Below are 22,720 nucleotides of genomic sequence, written 5' to 3' on the forward strand. Positions count from 1 at the left end.
ATGAGTCAGTATACAAATGTACCTCTGGCCAGTTTTCCTTTCAAGTAAAATGAACAACCAGGTGCACTGCTCGAAGTTCTGCCCACTGGGAGTATTTCCTCTCACCACTGTCCTTCAAGGACACCCTAGAAAGGGGTTGTAGTGCTGCAGCTGTCCACTTTTGTGTGGTACCTGCATATCGTGCTGAACTATCTGTAAACCAGGCCCGAGTTTTCTCTTCCTTAGTCAAGCCCTGAAGATAAATGACTCTTACACTTTGAAATCTAATGGACTTTGCTCTGCAGGTTTTCAAAACTATATGGGTCTGGTGACCCCTGTGTTCCTTCCTCCATATGGAAGTGTGTATATATATCCTATAAATGTTCCTCCTTTGTATGTTGGAAGCAAATAATTTGTTTTGAGTTTTTATATGTCCAGAGCCAGAGGAGAACTTTGCCTTAGGGGACAAACCATGCCTGTAACTGATTTGATGAGATTTTATACTGTCTCTAATTTTGTACTTCATTTGTATTGCTACCGAAAGGTTTAAGGTTTTCTGATATTGTTATGGAATGAATGTATTTTGCATTTGGAAAGAGCATGTCTGTTGGGGTCCAAAGGGTGGAATGTGCCAGTTTGAATTTGTGGTGGACTCCAGAAAAGCCATGCCCTTTAATTCTCATCCAGTATCAAAACGTTTCCATGAATATATGACCCACCCAGTTGTGAGTGGTAACTTTTGATTATATGATTTCCATGGATGTGTGTCTCTACCCACTGAAGGTGGAGTTGCTTACTGGAATCCTTTAAAAGAGGAGACATTTTGGAGAGAGTCCCTTTTGGTACAGCCGTGAGAAAGCCAGCAGATGCCACCATGTTCACCATGTGCCCTTCCAGCTGAGAGAGAAATGTTGAACGTTGTCAGCCTTCTTGAACCAAGATATCTTTCCCTGGATACCTTAAATTGGACATGTCTATAGACTTGTTTTAATTGGGACATTTTCTCAGCCTTAGAACTCTAAACTAGCAACTTATTAAATTCCCCTTTTTGAAAGTCATTCTGTTTCTCGTATATTTCATTCCAGCAGCTAGCAAACTAGAACAACACCATTGGACAATATATACCCTTCCTATAGCAAAAAACTTCAGGAGCCCAAAGTTAATAAAAATAATTAAAATAGAAGAAATACATGGGAAATCATTTTCAAATTACAAAATTCTAAGCTTCCTTATCCTTTCCCTGCCAGCTCCCCCTCAGCAGCTTCTGTGACCAACTTCTTATCTGATTTCCTGGTAAGAACAGGGCATTGGGAAAGAGAAATAAGGAGCTTAAGGTGAAATGGAGTGAGACCACAGAAATCTGCCTCTTGGAACCTTTCCATGTCCTTGTTGTTTATATCTTGTCCTTCTCTACTCTACCTCTTCTCAGGCTACTCTGGCCTCCCCCATGGTCTCCTTTCTCCCTATTTCATTTTCTATTTAGGGAGCTGAGGTGGCAGCTGTATTTTCTCTGTCTGAATGTAACCTCATATGTTTACTGGACATGCAAAATCAGGGGTGATATCAGCAGTATCACTGCTCTGACAAGATCATTAAAGGCTACTTTAAAATTCCATTGACATGTCAGAGACAGTAAGTCTGGCAGTTCCAAACCAAGGAGAAGGTTGTTTTGTTTTGTTTTGTTTATTTTTTCTCTTACAGGGTTTTCTGTTAATGCTCTTAATTTTGGAAGTTATTAGTTAATATCTTAATAAGAATTTGGCTAAGGACATGATCCTGCTAAATTGAATGAAACAAGCTAAATTGGAGTATGTTGGAGGGAGACAAAAGGGCACTAAAATAGTAGATGGTGGGCTCCATTTTTACCTCCTTCCACTCCTTATCCTAGGAGGTACTAAGAGGTAGGAAAGTCATGAAAATTAAACATTTAGAATAGCAAATCTGTCAACATTAATCTAAGATTTCTTAGAATTCTTAGAGAAAGTGGAATTCTAAAAGTAGTCTAAGATTTAGATGTAGTCTAAGAGCAAATACTAATGAATTTATTACTTACTAATGAATCAATTCCATGAATGTCCATATAATGTACTTAGGTATATTGCCAACTGGAAGGAAATAGCTACAAGCAACTCTTCAGCTAACTTCAAGGGTAGGTGATTTTTAGCGATACTTTGTGAAATTCTTGTGAACAAAAATGATACATTACACACATGTATACATTTCTTTTTTTCTTTCTTTCTTTTTTTTTTTGTGTGTGTGTGTGGGCAGGCACTGGGAATTGAACCTGGGTCTCTGGCGGGTAAGAATTCTGCCATTGAGCCCCCATCGCACCACTTTGTATACATTTCTAAGTGTCTAATATTTAAATACCCTGCACAGATATATAGGTTTACATGAATTTGCCAAGTCATTTTTGCCTTCAGATGTAATATTGTTACTTAGAAATAGAAGCAAATACTCTATATTTTTAGGATTGGATAAACTTTGTTTTTTTAACTGCATTTTTAAAAAGTTGCTTATCTCTTGGTTCCAAGAACAATTTTAAATGAACAAGTTTTACTCAGCAAAATAAATGCCTCAAAATGTTGGAAATATTTTTTTAGGTTCTATGCAATTATTATCACACCAATCACCTATGCTACTGCAAAGCTGAAAGTGATAGCAGGTTGAAGCAGAGTACCATCATATCACAGAAATATCAATAATTCTGATATAACCATTATACTCTGTATGATTCTACCCTGTTATCATATGCAAAAAACAGCAGAAATTAGCATTGTGAAAGCATAGAAGTTAGAATTGTGGAGTCTTGATTCAGACTGCCGGGGTTCAATTTTTGGCTCTATTATTGCTGGCTGTGTGATCTTGGATAAGTTACTAGCTCAGTTTCCTCATTTGTAAATTGAGAATAACAGTCGTATCTAGCTCATAGGTTGTTGTGAGGTAATGAGAGGTAATATATGTAAAGAGCTTACATTCGTGCCCTGCACATAATAGGTAACAAATAGATGTTAGCATTGCATATCCACTTTTTCCCAACTCATTGCTACCATCCCAGTCCAAGTTGCTTTTGTATATCTACAGGCTTCTGCAATAGCCTCCAACCTCATACTCCAATCCATTCTCCACATAACAGAGTGACCTTTAAGAATTCAAATCAGCTCAGAAACTCCCTTATTTAAAACACACTTCAATTTATTTAACAAATTCTTCTTTGGCAATTACTGGTATGGAAGTACTGTCTTAAAGTGCTTCATAAATATTATCTCATCTGGTCTTCAAAACAACCTGAGATAGATTCTATTAACTGCATGTTATGAATAATCAAACAGGCAATGAGATGCTAAGTTACTTGCTCAAAGTCACACGTTCAATTACTGTCAGGGCCATGATTTTAACAGAGGCAGCTATAGAATCCATTCTCTTAACTACTGTGTTGTCTCATATTTTTCCAATTAACTTGGAATAAAATCCTAACTTTATTATGGCCTTCTGTACCTAGATTGGGCCTATCTTTCCACTCCCATCATGTACAAATGTCCTTCTCATTCCTTTAACACACCCTTTCACTTCAGGGGGACTGATGAAGTTGATGACCTTCTAGAGAACAGTTTTAGATAACTATTTTCATTTCAGGGCAGGGAGTTGTCTGTTTTGTTCAGTACTAAATCCCCATTGTGTATCACATAGTAAGTTTTCCATGGCAGGTAAAGGATAAAAAGAAGTGATAGGTACAAAAATAGATTTGTATTTTTGTATCTATCAAAAATACAAATAATTGATTTGAAAGAGATTACCATGAAAAGAAGGGAAGATAGCAGGATAGTAGTTGGGAGGTGCAGGTTATTTTAAGTGGTGGAGATTTGCATTATAAGAGAAGCCACAGTAAGGTGAAACACTGAAGATTTTAGCATCGGAGAGAAGCAGATTGGGTGCCACTTCAAAAAGCAGGAGATCAAATTCTGGACAGATTTTGAAAATAGCTCTGGAGAGGGAATTGGCATGTCTTCATTTGTGAATTAAGAATTGGTGGTTAATACTTAATTATGGAGGAGGAGCCAAGATGGCGGTTTAGCAATGTTTGTGTTTTAGTTCATCCTCCAGAACAACTACTAAATAACCGGAAACAGTACAGAACAGCTCCTGGAGCCATGCCAGTGACTGGACACACAGCATGCCCCAGGCCGGAACAGCTGGACCCGCTGTGAGGCTCTCCAGAACCATGAGTTCCCCAAGGCAGAACGGCTGGAGCCCCTCCTCCACAGGCTGCTTCCCAGAGGGGAAAGGAAAGAGACTTTAAAGTAACAGGGGCTGAGCCCAACCAAACACCAATTGTGGCATTAATTAACAAATTATGACAATTAAAAATAGGCCAAGCTCAGGTGAACCTGGTCAAAGTGGAGGTCGCTCATTGGGCTAACAGAAAAAGAAAAAGAAAAGAAACAGAGGTTTTTGTGGCTGTGTTTCTACAAAGGCTTGACTGCCACTGCATTCAGTGGCAGGACTTCTCAGGCAGCAACTGCCCCAAGCATAGGCAGAAACAAGCTCATTTCAGGGCTTGTCTTAAGCCTGTGCCTTCCCCAGGGGAGGGGTGAAGCCCAACTCAGGTAGAATCCCTCCCTCACAGAATTCAGACACCATAGCTTGGTAATTTGAAGCCATTAAAACCAGCCTACAACTTCACCTCTGTCTCCACCACGCCCCCAGCAGGGAGAGTCTGCCAAAGTTAAAGGTACCACATCATCTTATGCTGGTAGGACCCGCAGGCAAACAAGCACCACATACTGGGCAGAATAAGAAAAACAGAGTCCAGACACTTCACAGGAAAGTCTTTCAACCTGCTGGGTCTCACCCTCAGGGAAAACCGATGCAGATGACTCCTTCCCACTGATAAGAGGTCAGTTTGGTCCCGGAAAACCCGACTGGGGTCTATAATACCTACATAGACCTCCTAAGGGTTGGGGTGGGGGGTGGGGGGGAAGGCACAATACAAGCAGGGCAAAAAATAAGAAAATAAGAACCAAAAAATTCTCTTCTGTTAAACAAAAGGTAAGCTAGAGGTCCAGAGAAAGCTGAACTGAATGTCAAAAACAGATAGATAACAAATTCATTCAGCAAGAAAACCCTAGGTAAAAGAAGTGAAAGAATCTCCAGAATAAACTAATTAAGGTAATTAAATGTCTAGATGCCAGCAAAAAATAACAAATCACACCAGGAAAATTGAAGATATGGCCCAGTCAAAGGAACAAACCAACAGTTCAAATGAGTTACAGGAGCTGAAACAATTAATTCAAAATATATGAACAGACATGGAAAACCTCATCAAAAACCAAATCACTGAATTGAGAGAGGATATGAAGAAGGCAAGGAATGAACAAGAAGAAGAAATGGAAAGTCTGAGAAAACAAATCACAGAAGTTGTGGGAATGAAAGGCACAGTGGAAGAGATGAAAAAAAAAAAAACAATGGAAACCTACAATGGTGGATTTTGAGAGGCAGAGGATAGGATTTGTGAACTGGAGGACAGAACATCTGAAATCCAACAAGAAACAAAAACTATAGGGGAAAAATGAAAAAAATTTGAGCAGGGACTCAGGGAATTGAGGGACAATATGAAGCACATGAATATACGTGTTGTGGGTGTCCCAGAAGGAGAAGAGAAGGGAAAAGGAGGAGAAAAACTAATGGAGGAAATTATCACTGAAAATTTCCCAACTCTTATGAAAGACTTAAAATTACAGATCCAAGAAGTGCAGCATACCCCAAAGGGAATAGATACAAATAGATGTACTTCAAGACACTTACTAATCAGAATGTCAGAGGTCAAGGAGAAAGGGAGGATCTTAAAGTATCAAGAGAAAAGCAATCCATCACATACAAGGGAAGCTCAATAAGACTATGCATAGATTTCTCAGCAGAAACCATGGAGGTGAGAAGACAGTGGGATGATATATTAAAATTACTAAAAGAGAAAAACTGCCAACCAAGAATTCTATATCCAGCAAAATTGTCCTTCAAAACTGAGGGAGCAATTAAAACACTTTCAGACAAAAAAAATCACTGAGAGAATTTGTGACCAAGAGACCAGCTCTGCAAGAAATAATAAAGGGAGCACTAGAGGCAGATACCAAAAGACAAAAGAGTGAGGTGTGGAGAGAGTGTAGAAAGGAAGAATAAGAGTAAAGGTAAAAAGAAGGAAAATTAGATATGACATATAAAATCCAAAAAGCAAAATGGCAGAAGAAAGTACTACCCATACAGTAATAACATTAAATGTTAATGGATTAAACTCCCCAGTCAAAAGACATAGACTGACAGAATGGATTAAAAAACAGGACCCATTTATATGCTGTCTACAGGAAACACATCTTAGACACAAAGATAAACATAGGTTGAAAGTGAAAGGTTGGGAAAAGATATTTCATGCATTTAACAATCAGAAAAGATCAGGAGTAGCTATAATAATATCCAACAAATTAGACTTCAAATGTAAAACAGTTAAAAGAGACAAAAAGGATACTATGTACTAATAAAAGGAACCATTCAGTACGAACACATAACAATCATAAATATTTATGCACTGAAACAGAATGCTCTAAAATACATGTGGCAAACACTGAAAAGAGAAATAGACACATCTACCATAATAATTGGAGACTTCAATTCCCCATTCTCATCAATGGAGAGAACGTCTAGACAGAGGATCAATAAAGAAACAGAGAATTTGAATGTTACAATAAATGAGCTGCACTTAACAGACATTTATAGGACATTACACCCCACAACTGCAGGACACACCTTTTCCTCAAGTGCTCATGGATCGATTCTCAAAGACAGACCATATGCTGGGTCACAAAGCAAGTCTCAATACATTTAAAAAGATTGGAATCATACAAAACACTTTCTCAGGTCATAAAGGAATGAAGCTGGAAATCAATAATAGGCAGAGCACCAGAAAATTCACAAATATGTGGAGGCTCAGCAACACACTCTTAAACAACCAGAAGAAATTACAAGAGAAATGAGTAAATATCTTGAGGTAAATGAAAATGAAAACACAACATACCAAAACTTGTGGGATGCAGCAAAGGCAGTGCTAAGAGGGAAATTTATTGCCCTAAATGCCTATATCAAAAAAGAAGAAAGGGCAAAAATACAGGAATTAACTGTCCACATTTAAGAACTAGAGAAAGAACAGTAAACTAACCCCAAAGCAAGCAAAAGGAAAGAAATAACAGAAATTAGAGCAGAAATAAATGAAATTAAGAACATGAAAACAATTGAGAAAATCAATAAAACCAGAAGCTGGTTCTGTGAGAAAATCAATAAGATTGATGGGCCCTTAGCAAGATTGACAAAAAGAAGAAGAGAGAGGATGTGAATAAATAAGATCAGAAATGAAAGAGGAGCTATAACCATTGACCCCACAGGAATAAAGGAAGTAATAACAGGATACTATGAACAACTTTTTGCTAATGAATATGATAATGTAGCTGAAATGGACAACTTCCTAGAAAGGCATGAACAACCAACTTTGACTCAAGAAGAAATAGACAACCTCAACAAACCAGGTCACAAGTAAAGAAATTGAATTAGTGGTCACTAAGAAGCTCCCCAAAAAGAAAAGTCCAAGACCAGATGGCTTCACATGTGAATTCTACCAAACATTCCAGAAAAAATTACTACCAATCCTGCTCAAACTCTTCATAGAAATTTAAGAGGAGGGAAAGCTACCTAATTCATTCTATGAAGCCAACATCACCCTCATACCAAAGTAGACAAAGATATTACAAAAAAAGAAAAGAAAACTACAGACCAATCTCTCTGATGAATACAGATGCGAAAATCCTCAACAGAATTCTAGCAAATCGAATCCAGCAACACATTGAAATAATCATACATCATGACCAAGTAGGATTCTTCCCAGGTCTGCAAGGATGCTTCAACATAAGAAAATCATTTAATATAATGCACCATATCAACAAATCAAAGCAGAAAAATCACATGATCATCTCGATTGATGCAGAGGAGGCGTTTGACAAAATTCAACATCCTTTCTTGTTGAAAACACTTCAAAGGATAGAAATAGAAGGGAACTTCCTCAAAATGATAAAGATAATATATGAAAAACCCACAGCTAATATCATCTTCAATGGGGAAAAACTGAAAACTTTCCCCCCTAAGATCAGGAACAAGACAAGAATGTCCACTATCACCACTGTTAGTCAACTTATGCTGGAAGTTCTAGCCAGAGCAATTAGACAAGAAAAAGAAATACAAGGTGTCCAAATTGGAAAGGAAGAAGTAAAACTCTCACTGTTTGCAGATGATATGATACTATGTGTCGAAAACCCCAAAAAGTCCACAGCAAAATTACTAGAGCTAATAAATAAATGAGTACAGCAAAGTGGCAGGTTACATGATCAACATTCAAAAATCTGTAGTGTTTCTATATACTGGAAATGAACAATCTGAGGGGGAAATCAAGAAACGATTCCATTTACAACTGCAACCAAAAGAATAAAATATTTAGGAATAATATTAACTAAAGAGACAAAAGACCTATGCAAAGAAACCTACAAGAAATTGTGAAAAGAAATCATAGAAGACCTAAATAGATGGAAGGGCATACCGTGTTCATGGATTGGAAGACTATAGTTAAGATGTCAATTCTACCTAAATTGATTTACAGATTCAATGCAATACCAATTAAAATCCCAACAACTTATTTTTCAGAAATAGAAAAACCAATAACCAAATTTATCTGGAAGGTCAGGGTGCCCCGAATTGCTAAAAGTATCTTGAGGAAAAAAACGAGGTCGGAGGTCTCACGCTACCTGATTTTAAGGCATATTATGAAGCTACAGTGGTCAAAACAGCATGGTACCAGCATAAAGATAGATATATTCACCAATGGAATCGAATAGAGTGTTCAGATATAGACCCTCTCATCTATGGACAATTGATCTTTGGTAAGGCAGTCAAGCCAACTCACCTGGGACAGAACAGTCTCTTCAACAAATAGTGCCTAGAGAACTGGATATCTATATGCTAAAGAATGATAGAGGACCCATATCTCACACCCTATACAAAAGTTAACTCAAAATGGATCAAAGATCTAAACCTTAGATCTAAGACCATAAAACAGTTAGAGGAAAATGTAGGGAAATATCTTATAAATCTTATACTTGAAACGGTTTTATAGACCTTACACCAAAAGCAAGAGCACTGAAGAAATAAATAAATAAATGGGATCCCCTCAAAATTAAACATTTCTGTACATCAAAGAACTTCATCAAGAAAGTAAAAAGACAGGGCAGGCCACAGTGGCTCACAGGCAAGAATGCTTGCTTGCCATGCCAGAGGACCCAGGTTCGATTCCTGGTGCCTGCCCATGTTAAAAAAAAAAAAAAAGACAGTCTACACAATGGGAGACAATATTTGGAAAAGACATATCAGATAAAGGTCTAGTATCCAGAATATATAAAGAGATTGTTCAACTCAACAACAAAAAGACAGCCAATCCAATTATGAAATGGGAAAATGACTTGAACAGACACTTCTCAGAAGAGGAAATACAAATGGCCAAAAGGCACATGAAGAGATGCTCAACCTCCCTGGCCATTTGAGAAATGCAAATCAAAACCACAATGAGATATCATCTCACACCCATCAGAATGGCCATTATCAATAAAAACAGAAAATGACAAATGCTGGAGAGGATGTGGAGAAAGAGGCACACTTATCCACTGTTGGTGGGAATGTCAAATGGTGCAACCACTGTGGAAGGCAGTTTGGTGGTTCCTCAGAAAGGTGAATATAGAATTTCCATATGCCCTGGTAATACCATTGCTAGGTATCTACTCAAAGGACATAAGGGCAAAGACACAAACGGACATTTGCACACCAATGTTTATAACAGCATTGTTTACAATTGCAAAGAGATGGAAACAGCCAAAATGTCCGTCAACAGATGAGTGGCTAAACAAACTGTGGTATATACATACAATGGAATATTATGCAGCTTTAAGACAGAATAAAGTTATGAAGTATGTAAGAACATGGATGGACCGTGAGAACATTATGCTGAGTGTGATTAGCCAAAAGCAAAAGGACAAATACTGTATGGTCTCACTGATATGAACTGACATTAGTGAATAAACTGGAGAATTTCATTGGTAACAGAGACCATCAGGAGGTAGAAATAGGGTGAGATATTGGTTAATTGGAGCTGAACGGGTACAGATTGTGTGACAGGACTGAATGTAAAAACTCAGAAATGGACAGCACAATACTACCTAACTGTAATACAATTATGTTAAAACACTGAGTAAAGCTGCATGTCAGAATGATAGAGGGAGGAGGGCTGGGGGCATAAATGAAATCAGAAAGAAAGATAGACGATAAAGATTGAGATGGTATAAACTAGGAATGCCTAGAATGTATAATAATAGTGACTAAATGTACAAATTTTTAAAATGTGCATGAGGAAGAACAAAGGAATGTCATTACTGCAGGGTGCTGAAAATAGATGGTAATTAATATTTTAAAATTTCACCTTATGTGTGAGACTAGAGCAAAACATATTTATTTGGTACAAAATTTATATTTTGACTAGTGCATTTCCTAATATAACTTATGTAGATAGCTTGATTGAACAGCATAAGTACTTGGAATCCAGGGTAGGACATAAGATTTTGTTGGTTTGTCCAGAGTGATGCCCTGATGAATCCCAGAGTAATTTGATCAGTGAGTGGAAAAGTATTTGCAAAGTCCCCTTCAGGGAATGGTGAGAACAGGGAGAAATTCAACTTCCCCAAGATGAATTCTTGATATTCTCAGCAGCAGTGTGGACAACCAAAGCTATAGGCTGAGCCCCCAGTCTGGGGTTTGTTCATATGAAACTTAACCCCACAAAGGATAGGTCAAGTCTACTTAAAATTTAGGCCTAAGAGTCACCACCAAGAGAGCCTCTTTTGTTGCTCAGATGTGGCCTCTCTCTCCAGCCAACACAACAAGCAAACTCACCACCCTCCCCCTGTCTACGTGGGACATGACTCCCAGGGGTGTGGACCTTCCTGGAAACGTGGGACAGAAATCCTGGAATGAGCTGAGACTCAGCATCAAGGGATTGAGGAAAACCCTAGAATGAGCTGAGACTAAGCATCAAGGGATTGAGAAAACCTTCTCAACAAAAAGAGGGAAGAGTGAAATGAGACAATGTGTCAATGGCTGAAAGATTCCAAACAGAGTGGAGAGGTTATCCTGGAGGTTATTCTTACGCATTAAGTAGATATCACCTTGTTATTCAAGATGTAGTGGAGAGGCTGGAGGGAACTGCCTGAAAATGTGGAGCTGTGTTCCAGTAGCCATGTTTCTTGAAGATGATTGTATAATGATATAGCTTTCACAATGTGACTGTGTGATTGTGAAAACCTTGTGTCTGATGCTCCTTTTGTCTACCTTCTCAACAGATGAGTAGTACATATGGAATAAAAATAAATAATAGGGGAAACAAACGTTAAAATAAATTTAGTTTGAAATGCTTAGTCATAAATGAAAGCGAGGGGTAAGGAGTATGGTATGTATAATCTTTTTTTCTCTGTTATCGTTTTATTTCTTTTTCTGTTGTCTTTTTCTTTCTTTTTCTGAATTGATGCAAATGTTCTAAGAAATGATGAGTATGCAACTATGTGATGATATTGAGAATTATTGATTATATATGTAGAACTGAATGATATGTTAATGTTTTTGTTCTTAATTTTTTTAATTAATAAATAAACTTAAAAAGGTAGTTAATTATGGAGCACTGACCAAATACCATACACTATGCTAAGTTCTTTACATACACCCTCACATTTAATTTTCACAAAAATATGAAGGGGCTATTATTATCATGATTTAACATATAAGAAAGCTGAGACAGAGAGATTAAGTTACTTGCCCCAAATTATACAGGTAGTAAGTAGCAGAGTAGATTTCAAATCTGTAGAGCCTTTTGTAGAGATGGGCAATGAACACAGTTGATCATCAGCCACATATTCCTTATTTGCAGCACTTTCACTGTGCTTTTGTTGTCATTCATGGATATGCACAGAGTGTTGAAAAATTTGAATTGCCCAACAAACATGATCCCAGCTGAGGTTGAACAAGGCAACATGCCTTCTTGTTTTAGCTTTCAGACTATAAACAAGTGTTCTTTTAATGGTATATTTAATGCAACTTTTTCATATTTTTGTGCTTTTTGTTGGTGATTTCACTGTTTAAAACAGTCCCCAAGTATAGTGCTTAAGTGTTGTCTTGTATTTTTAAGTTCTAGATGACTATGATGTATTACAGAGAAAATACACATTAGATAAGCTCAGTTCAGGCATGAGTTACAGTCGTGTTGGCCATGCATTCAATGTTAATGATGTTACACCTTATTTAATGAGCCCCAACTATCTGTTTTCCAATAAAATTTATGATTAAACTTGCTTTAATTGATGTTCAGAGGCTTTAAGTGTTGTTCTAAAATGTTCTGAAGGCTATGATACTGTTTCTATATGATGTTAATTGGGAGTAGAAACTGTTGGTGAAACAGAAACTTCCTAGGGGAATCATTGTTTGAAAATTTAATGAGAAAGCAAGCGATTTAAGGCATCTTTAAACAGAAACTTACATAAAACAAATTTATGTATTGATTAAAATGTTGTGACCAGCACAGGACCCTCGCCTTATATATTCTACAGGGGTAATGTTTTAGTATTTGTTAATTCAGTGTTCAAAGACTGTATATAATAATATAACTATTGTGAACAATGAGAATCAACTGTTAGTGAAGAGTAGGACAAGCTCAGAAATTTGGGACCTTTATGGTTTCAGTTAAGTTGGATATAAAGCTATCTCCTCTAAGAGAGATGTAAAGGAATGTGGAATAGATCTTACCAGGCACATAGTAGTGTATTGAATGAGTTTATTATCATGTTACTTTTGGCATCTTTTTAATCATCTGCCATTTCTCTTTAGGTTTCAAGTTTGAGCAAGCACAGAAAAAAATATTTGACCATGAAGATATATCAGAGAAAAAGATGGAAATACTAAATTATCCTTTATATCAAAATGTTTATGTAAAACAGAAATCTCCTAGACAGACGCCTGAGTCCACTTAACATAAATTATTTTATTTTCCTTTCTGAAGCATAGCACTTCAAATTCTGAGAACATACCATTTATAGTCAAGACATATAGTTTATTCTGACTGGCCTGATTGGAGTATTCTTAGCATAGAACCTAGTCCAATTAAGGAAGGAAGACTGAACAGAAATAGAATATTGGATTGAACATAGTGGTCATGGAATATATAGAAATTAGCCCTTGTATTTTGAGAAACCATGAGGTTTTAACAGCCATACTTAAGTAAAGATATTATACTTAGGTACAAAATATCTTCATATTGATTATTTTCCTTCTTTATTTGAAGCATTTAGTGCATTAGTGTACGGCAGAGCCCTTTTCTCATTTAACCCATATCCAAATGTGCCTTGGTTCTTCCTGTTCTTTTCCACTTTAACTTCTCCTTTCATTTTTTTCACTTTTTTGAAACATATTTTTTTTATTTCTTTCTCTTGATTCTTTGCCAGCTTAACCATCTTACATGTTTTACCTTTCTCAGTTTCTCTCCTCATCACCCTCACTACTTGCTCAAGTTGTTTAATAGTTGTTTCTTTCCTTTCTTTTTATGTAATGATTTATTTTTCCTTGTTCACATTTCTCTCTTCAGTTGCTGTCATCAATTCTGTCCTTTTTTCATTTTCCATTGTAGATCCTACTCCCATTCACCATTCTTTTGGAGGCCTATAATTTTTCTTCCATATTTCACACTTCATACAACTCATTATATTCATAATCCTTCTCTTTCAAGAGGTAAATCTGTTATCTATTGTAGCATAAAAAACTAGCCCAAAAGTTAGTCGCTTAAAACAACAAACTGAAAGCCAAACTCAACCAGAAACAAGGCGGGATGAGTTCAGGCAAAGGCCTTATTTCAGGGAGAAACAGAGTTGCCTGGGCAGTGTTTCAAGAGAGAAATGGCTTCCCCAAGGTGGCAGGGAATAGGGTTTTTATGGCTTGGGTTGGGTGTTAGGGGCAAGGGTCAAGTAAGTCTCTATTGTCTAGATTTCAGGATTAGGTTGGGGGCTTGGTAGCAAGTTGGGTAATGTTCTATTATCTAGTATTCAGAATTAGGGGGTTAATTTAGGAGTTGGCAGTGCTTAACTGGTAAAGTTAAAATCTAAGTGCTGCCTGAAGCATGCAGGGTTGTAATTGCCTTCTACCATGGGGTGGAGGTTGAGTAATGGAGGTTATTGTAAGAGGGCAGTTGCTGGAGCATGAAGTGGGAGAGCTGTTTGAAATGTTTGTCAGAGGTAGGTCACATTGTGGGGGAAAAGGATCCTATTCTCCAGGGCTAACACAAACATTTATTACTATTCGACAAAGCAAGGATCAGAACCAGACTCAGATGTGGCAAAGATCTGGGGATTATTAGAACAGAAATTTAAAATAACTGATTCATAGGCTATGAAAAAGTGGACAACTTGCAAGAACAGATGAGTTACTAAGCAGAGAGACTGAAACTCAAAGAAAGAATCAGAGGAAATGGAAGTAATAAAAAAACAATGTAGGGTGGGCAACTGTGGCTTATCTGCCATGCCAGAGACCTGGGTTTGTTTCCCAGTACCTGCCTGTTCTAGTTGGCTAGCTGCCAGAATGCAATATACCAGAAATAGAATGGCTTTTAAAAAGGGGAATTTAATAAGTTGCTAGTTTACAGTTCTAAGGCTGAGAAAATGTCTCAATTAAAGCAAGTCTATAGAAATGTCCAATCTAAGGTATTCAGGGAAAGATACCTTGGTTCAAGAAGGCCGACGAAGTTCAGGGTCTCTCTCTCTGAAGTGAAAAGACACATGGAGAACACAGTCAAAGTTTCTCTCTTGATTGGAAGGACGCATGGTGAACACGGCATCATCTGCTAGCTTTCTCTCCTGGCTTTCTGTTTCATGACGCTCCCCAGGAGGTGTTTTCCTTTTTCATCTCCAAAGGTCACTGGCTGGTGGACTCTGCTTCATGGTGCTACAGCATTCTCTACTCTCTCCAAATCTCCCTCATTCTCCAGAATGTTTCCTCTTTTATAGGACTCCAGAAACTAATCAAGACCCACCCAAAGGGATGGAGACACCCCTCCACCTAGTTCAGTTTAACAACCACTCTTGATTAAATCACATCAAGATCACATCAAGATGTGACTCCCCAAGTCATATCTCCAGGGAGATAATCTAATTACAGTTTCAAACATACAGTACTGAATAGGGATTAGAAGAAGTGGTTGCCTTTACAAAATAGGATTAGGATTAAAACATGGCTTTTCTAGGGTACATACATCCTTTCAAACCAGCATACTGCCCATGAAAACAAACAAACAAAAACAATGTAACAGAACTAAAAAATGTCTTTGATGGCTCACCAGTAAACTGTACACAGGTGAGGAAAGAATGAGTGAGCATGCGGATATGTCAGATGGAATCTCTCAAAATATAATGCAAGAAAAAAACTGAATAAAAGAAAATGGAACAGAATGCTCAAGAATTGTAGAATAGTAACAAAAGGTATAAAATACAAGTAATGGGGATAAAATACAAGTAATGGGAATACTGGGAGAAAAAGAGAGAAAGGAACAGAAGAAATATTTGATAAAGGCTGTGAATTTTCCAAACTACAGATCTAGGGAGCAATCAAGAGAAAAACAAATTTCAGTTAGGCCTAATGATATAATATTCAAGTGGTAGAAAAAAATAAAAAATTTTGGAAGTCAGAGGGAAAAACACCTTATTTAAGAATTACATGAGATTTCAGAAATCATGTGTATTAGTTTGCAAGCTGCCAGAATGTGATATATCAGAACTGGAACAAATTTTTAAAAAGGGGAATTTAATAACTTACAAGTTTACAGTTCTAAGCCTTATGAAAATGTCCAAACTAAAGCATCCAGGAAAAGATACTCAATTCAAGGAAGATCAATAGGTCAGGAACACCTCAGCTGGGTAGAAGAAAATGTCCAAACTAAAGCATCCAGGAAAAGATACTTAATTCAAGGAAGATCAATAGGTCAGGAACACCTCAGCTGTGTAGTCATGTGGCTGCCAATGGTCCCTTGCTCCTGGGCTCCATTTTTTCAGCCTCTGTTCCTGTGGGAGTTTCCCACTTTGCTTCTTCAGGGCTGGCTTTTATCTCTTGGCTTCCCTTGGCTCTCTCCAGGTTCTGGCTTGTTTAATATCTCATGGTGATGTTTGCTGGACTCCAACCATTTCCAAACATCCTTGTCTTTGTTCTCCAAGTGTCAGCATCTGTGTCAGCTAAGCTCTGAAGTTTCTGTTGGTGCTGTCATTTCTGACTCTCTCCAAAATGTTTCCTCTTTTAAAGGATTCCAGCAAACTAGTCAAGACCCTCCCTGAATGGGCAGAGTTACATCTTCATTTAATAAAAAAAGTCACACCCACAATCTTCATGGGGATAATGTAATCAAAAGTTTCAACCCTACATTATTGAATTAGGATTAAAACAAATGGCTGCTCCCACAAGACTGGATCAGGATTAAAACATGGCTTTTGTGAGTGCATAATAGTTTCAAATTGGCACATCATGCAAGCAAGAATAATGGAGTAAAATATTTAAGGTATTGAAGGAAAAACCTACTAACCTCAAATTCTGTATCCAGTAAAATTATCATTCAAAAATTAGGGAGAAATAATTTCTCAGACATACAAAAACTGAGGAAATGTGTCACCAAAAGAGCTACTTTGAAAAAACTTTAAAAGGAACTCTTTAAAGAGAAGGAAAATTGTATAGGTTAGAAACCTGAATCTCCATAAAGAAAAGAGCACTAGAGATGGAATAAATGGAAAAAAAAAACCTATTCTTAATTGATCTAGGAGATAATTGTTCAAAATAATAATACCAGTTCTGTACTAGGTGATTTAGCTCATGGATAAGTGAAAAGAGGAGAACAATGTTATGAGGGATGAGAGGAAATAATTGGGAATACTTTCTTATAACATCCCTGCACCACTCATTTAGCATAATAGTATTAGAGTGGACTTATATTAGTTGTAAATGTATACTGAAAGCCCAGGGCAACCACTAAAATTTTTTAAAAAGTATATTTGACATGCTAAGTGAGGAAAGAAAATGGAATCAGAAATACTTAAAGCCAGAGAAAGCAGAAAGAGAGTGGATGATTAAAAAAAAACAACAAAAAACAAGTACAACAATAAAAAAATAGTTACAGATATGGTAGATATTAATCCAACGATGTCAATAATCACATTCTGGGCCATCAAACACACCTCCACAAATTTAAAAGATATAAATCATACAAAGCATGCTCTCAGAATACAGCTGAAAAAATCCCCCAATTTAGAGATTAAACAGCACACATTTAAGTAACATATGGGTCAAAGAAGTCAACTTAGAATAAATTTTTAAATATTTTGATAACTAAAAATGAAGTTAGCTTACCAAAATTTGTGGGATGCAAAAAAAAATCGAAGAGGGAACACTCCTTAACTTATTCTTTGAGGCCAACATCACCCTAATATCAAAGCCAGATAAAGGTACCACAAGAAAATTACAGGCCAATAACCCTTATGAAGACAGATGTAAAATAAATCAACAAAATACTACCGAATAGAATTCCACAGCATGTAGAAAGAATTATACACAATGATCAAGTGAGACATATCTTAGGCTTGCAAGGATAAGAAATCAATAAGAAATAAGAAGCCAATTTATGTAATATGCCACATAACAGAACAAAGGAAAAAAACACGTGATCATTTTAATTGATGCAAAAACAGCATTTGACAAAATCCAGCATCTTTTCTTGATAAAACAGTTAGAAAACTAAGAATAGAAGGAAACTTCCTCAACATGATAAAGAGCATATATGAAAAACCCATAGTAAGCATTATAGTCAATGGTGAAAGATTGAAGGCTTTCCCTCTAAGATCAGGAGCAAGACAAAGATGCTCACTCTAACCACTGTTATTCAACACTGGGCTGGAAGTTCTAAGAAAAGCAATTAGTTAAGAAAAAGAAATAGAAGACACCTAAACAGGAAAGGGAGAAGTAAAAGTTTTCCTGTTTGCAGATCACAGCACCCTATAAATAGAAAATCCTGAAAAAAATCCACAACAAAACTGCTAGAGCCAGTAAATGAATTCAACAAAGTGGCAGGGTATAAGATCAATATACAAACCTTAGGAATGGTTTTATATACTTGTAATGAATTACTCTGAAGAGGAAATCAGGAAAAAACTTCCATTTACAATAGCAAATAAAGTAATAAAATATCTAGAATAAATTTAACCAAGGATATAAAGGATTTGTACAAACAAAAGTACAAAACATTGTTTAAAAAAAAAAGACCTAGATAAATGGAAGGACATTCTATGTTCATGGGTTAGAAAGCTAAATAATTCTAAAATATTAATTCTACCCAACATAATTTATGAATTCAATGTAATCTGAAACAAAATTCCAGCAGCTTTCTTTGCGTAAATGAAAAAGCCAATCATCAAATTTAGATGGAAGGTCAAGGGGCCTCAAATAGCCAAAACCATTTGAGAAAAGAGAACAAAATTGGAGGATTCACACTTCCTGATTTTAAAACTTATAAAGCCACAGTAATAATAATAATAATAATAATAATAATAATAATAATAATAAAGGTGTAGTGCTGGAAGGAGGAAGGACAGACATATAGACCAATGAAATCAACTTGAGAGTTAAGCAACGAACCCTCACATTTTTGGCCATTTGAGTTTTGGCAAGAGCACCAAATCCACTCAGTGGGGAAAGGAAAGTTCAAGGACTGGATACCCATATGTAAAAGAAGGAAGGCAGATTCCTTTTCTACCATATACAAAAGTTAATTAAAAATGGATCAAAGACCTAAAATAAAAACCTAAACTATTTAACTCCTAGACGAAAACCTAGGGAAATTCCTTCAGATGTGTGTGCTAAGCAATGGTTTCTTGGAGTTTAGGAACTTGTGTTAGGCAAGGTATCTTAGACTTTCAATCTTCAGGAACTTGTGTTACACAATGGTTTCTTATACTTTAGACCAAAAAGAAACAGCAACAGAAGAAAAAAATATATAAGTGGACTTCATAAAAATTAAAAACTTTTGGACAAAGGACTTCATCATGAAAGGGAAAAGAAAACTTAGATAATGCAAGAAAATATCTGGATACCACATACCTGATAAGGATTTAATATACAAAAAGAAAGAAATTTTCAACTTAACAATAAAAAGTAAAAAAAAAAAAAAAAAAAAAAAAAAAAAAAAAATTGAAAAATGGACCAAAGACTTGAATAGACATTTTTCCAAAGAAGATGTATAAATGGCCAAAAACACATGAAAATATGTTCAACATCTTTAGCTATTAGGGAAATGCAAGTCAAAAGTAAAATGAGATACCATTTCAAACCAACCAGAATGGTTACTATTGAAAAATGGGAAATAAATGTTGGAGAGAATATTGGGAAACAAGAACACTGGGTCTGTGTTGATGGGAATATAAAATGATGCAGCTGCTGTGGGAGACAATTTAGTGGTTCCTTAGAAAGGGACCTGTCAATCCCACTTCTAGGTATATAAACAAAAGAATTCAAAGCAGGCACTCAAATATTTGCACACATCAATGTTCATAATAGCATTGTTCACAATTGCCAAAAGATGGAAGCATCCCAAGTATCTATTAACAGATGAATGGATAAACAAAATGTGTTATAGATATACAATGGAATATCATTCAGCTGTAAAAAGGAATGGAATGCTGATACATACAATGACTTGGGTGAATTCTGAAGATGTCATGTTAAGTGAAATAAGTGAGACCTAAAAGGCAATATTGTATGATTTCAGTTATTTGAAATAATTAGAGTAAGCAAATTCCTAGAGTCAGAAACTAAAATACAAGTTACCAGGAGCCAGATGGGGAAAGGGAATGGGGAGATAATGCTTAATATTGGTACATAATATTGATGGAAAAATTTTGCTAATTGACAGTGGTGATGATAACACAACCTTGTGAATGTAATTAACTGCTGAATTGTATATGTGAATGCAGTTAAAAGGGGGGAACTTTTAGGTTATAAATATATTACTAGAATAAAAACTTTTAAAAACCCATAGTACTGTACAACATAAACAGTGAAACCTAATGTAAAGTATGAAATATAGTCAATACTACAATTATAATAATATTCTTTCATCAATTGTAACAAAGTTACCACACTAATGTAAAGGTTTATAATAGTGTGTGGTGCGGGTATTAAATCTTTATTTTCAGCATGATTTTTCTGTAAATCTGTGTTTTAATTTTCTAGGCTGCTCCAGCAAATACCACAAAATGGGTTGGCTTAAACAAAGGGAATTTATTGGATTACAGTTTTGAGGCTAGGAAAATGTCCAAATCAAGAATCATCCAGGCAATGCTTTCTTCCTGAAGACTGGCCATCAGCCATCCTTGGATCCTTTGCCAACTGGCAAGACATATGGAACATCTGTTGATCTCTCCCTTCTCTTCTGGGTTTCATTGATTTCAGCTTCTTGCTTCTATGGCTCTCTTTCTCTGTATTCATTCCATTTATAAAGGGCTCCAGTAATAGGTTTAAGACTTATTCTGAATGAGGTGGCTGCACTTAACTGAAATAGCAACAATCAAAAGGTCCTCTTTACAGTGGATTTATGTCCATAGGAATGGATTAGATTTAAGAAAATGTTTTCCTGGGGTACAAGCAGCTTCATGCCACCACAACCTACAACTTCTCTAATAAAAAGAAGTAAAAACAATATATAAAATTTTTAAATAATCACAAATATTTGTGGGATATAGCAAAAGCTGTACATACAGGAAAATCTGTAACATTGAATGCATATATTAGAAAAGAACAAAGATACAAAATCAGTTAGCTAAACTGTGACCTTAGGGAACTAGAGAAAGAGCATTATAAATCTAAAGCAAGCAGAAGAAAATAAATAATAAAAATTAGAGCAGAAGGAAATAAAACTGAAAACAGGAAAATAAGAGAAAATCAATGAAACCAAAAGTTGATTCTTTTAAATAATCAATAAAATTGACAAACCTCCAGGCAGGCTAATCAAGAAAAAGAGAAATGACACAAACTACTAATATAAGAAATGAAAGAGGGACCATCACTACTGAACCCAGGGATATTAAAAGAATAATAAAAGAGTTATTAACAACTCCAATCAAACAACTTTGATAAATTAGATAAAATATATCAATTCCTTGCAGAACATAGTCTATTCCCATTCACATAAAATATCTGATATCTACTGGAGAAAATGAATTCATAATAACCATACAAACAGAAAGAACCAGGTCCAGGTGCACCACTCACTGGTGAATACTGAACATATAAGAAATGATACCAATTTTCTACAATCTCTTTCAGAAAATACATAGAAGGAACATTCCCTAACTCAATCTATGGGGCCAGCATTACCCTACTACCAAATAAAGGCATTACAAAGAAAGGGGATTTACAGATCAATATCTCTCATGAATATAGATGTGAAAATCCTCAATAAAAGTATTAACAAATCAAATCCAATGATGTGTAAAAGTATATACTACACAACGAAGTGGGATTTATACCAGGCTGGTTCAACATTAAAAAATGAATTCACATAATCCATCACATCAACATGTTAAAGAGAAATCAATTCCACAGATACAGAAAAAGTATTTAACATAGTCACTAGCAATAGAGGGGGAGTTTCTTAACTTGATTTAAAAAATCTACAAAAAGCATATAGCTAGCATTATACCTAATGAAAAGAAATGACCGTTTCCCCCTAAGATCCAGAACAAGGCAAAGATGTCCCCTATGAATATCCAATATTGTACTGGAAGTCCTAGCTAGTGCAATTATAAAAAAGAAGAAATAAATGGTATTGACATTGGAAAGGAAAACATAAAGCTGTTTCTGTTCACAAGTGACATGATTTGTCTATGTAAAAAACTCCAAGAATTGACAAAAACAGACTCCTGGGACTAATAAGCAGTTATAGCAAGATTGCAGGATTTAGGTTAATATACAAAAGTCACTTTCTTTCCTATATACCAGCAATGACCAGACAGAATTTGAAATTGAAAACACACCATTTACATTATGTGCTAGTTTGAAACTATTATGTATTGCAGAAAAGCCATGATTTAATAATGATCAGGTCTTGTGGTAGCAACTGTTTCTTTTAAACCTGATTCAATACTGTAAGTTGGAATCTTTAGATTATCTCCAAGGAGATGTGACATACCCAATTGTGTGGTGACTTTTTGATTAGATGGATATGTGATCCCACCCATTTTAGGTGGGTCTTGATTCATTTACTGGAATCCTGTAAAAGAGGAAACATTTTGAAGAGATCCAGAAATGACAGAGCTGACAACATCTTCAGAGCAGAATTGACAGGCAGAGAACAGAGGCATGGATATTTCAAGATGCTTGGAACCCAGGAGAGTTGCCATGAGATGTTAAGCAAGCCAGAACCTGTAGAGAGCCAAGGGAAGTCAGGAGATGAAAGCCAGCCTTGGAGAAGCAAAGTAAGGAACCCCCACCAGAACAGAGGCTGAAGGCATTGGAGCCCAGGATCAAGGGACCAGCAGATGCCAAC

General features: G+C 36.2%; 1 protein-coding gene across 10 annotated transcripts in view; it reads left to right on the forward strand.

Moving 5' to 3' along the window:
* C8H11orf65 (chromosome 8 C11orf65 homolog) overlaps positions 1 to 22,720 on the forward strand; it is a 239,768-nt gene that overhangs the window by 192,055 nt on the left and 24,993 nt on the right. For 3 of the 10 annotated variants that reach the window (XM_077113061.1, XM_077113058.1, XM_077113060.1), the window contains 2 exons: positions 2,073 to 2,128; positions 12,988 to 13,415. The exons of 1 other annotated variant lie outside the window; for it this stretch is intronic. In XM_077113061.1, the coding sequence (XP_076969176.1) occupies positions 2,073 to 2,128; positions 12,988 to 13,130 (199 nt within the window). In that variant the 3' untranslated portion in view covers positions 13,131 to 13,415. Of the gene's footprint in view, positions 1 to 2,072; positions 2,129 to 12,987; positions 13,419 to 22,720 lie in introns of those variants that run through there. 6 more of the 10 variants (XR_013156584.1, XM_077113066.1, XM_077113063.1 and 3 more) reach the window with 6 other exon arrangements.

The sequence above is a fragment of the Tamandua tetradactyla genome, chromosome 8 (assembly GCF_023851605.1).
Source record: "Tamandua tetradactyla isolate mTamTet1 chromosome 8, mTamTet1.pri, whole genome shotgun sequence".
NCBI lineage: Eukaryota > Metazoa > Chordata > Mammalia > Pilosa > Myrmecophagidae > Tamandua > Tamandua tetradactyla.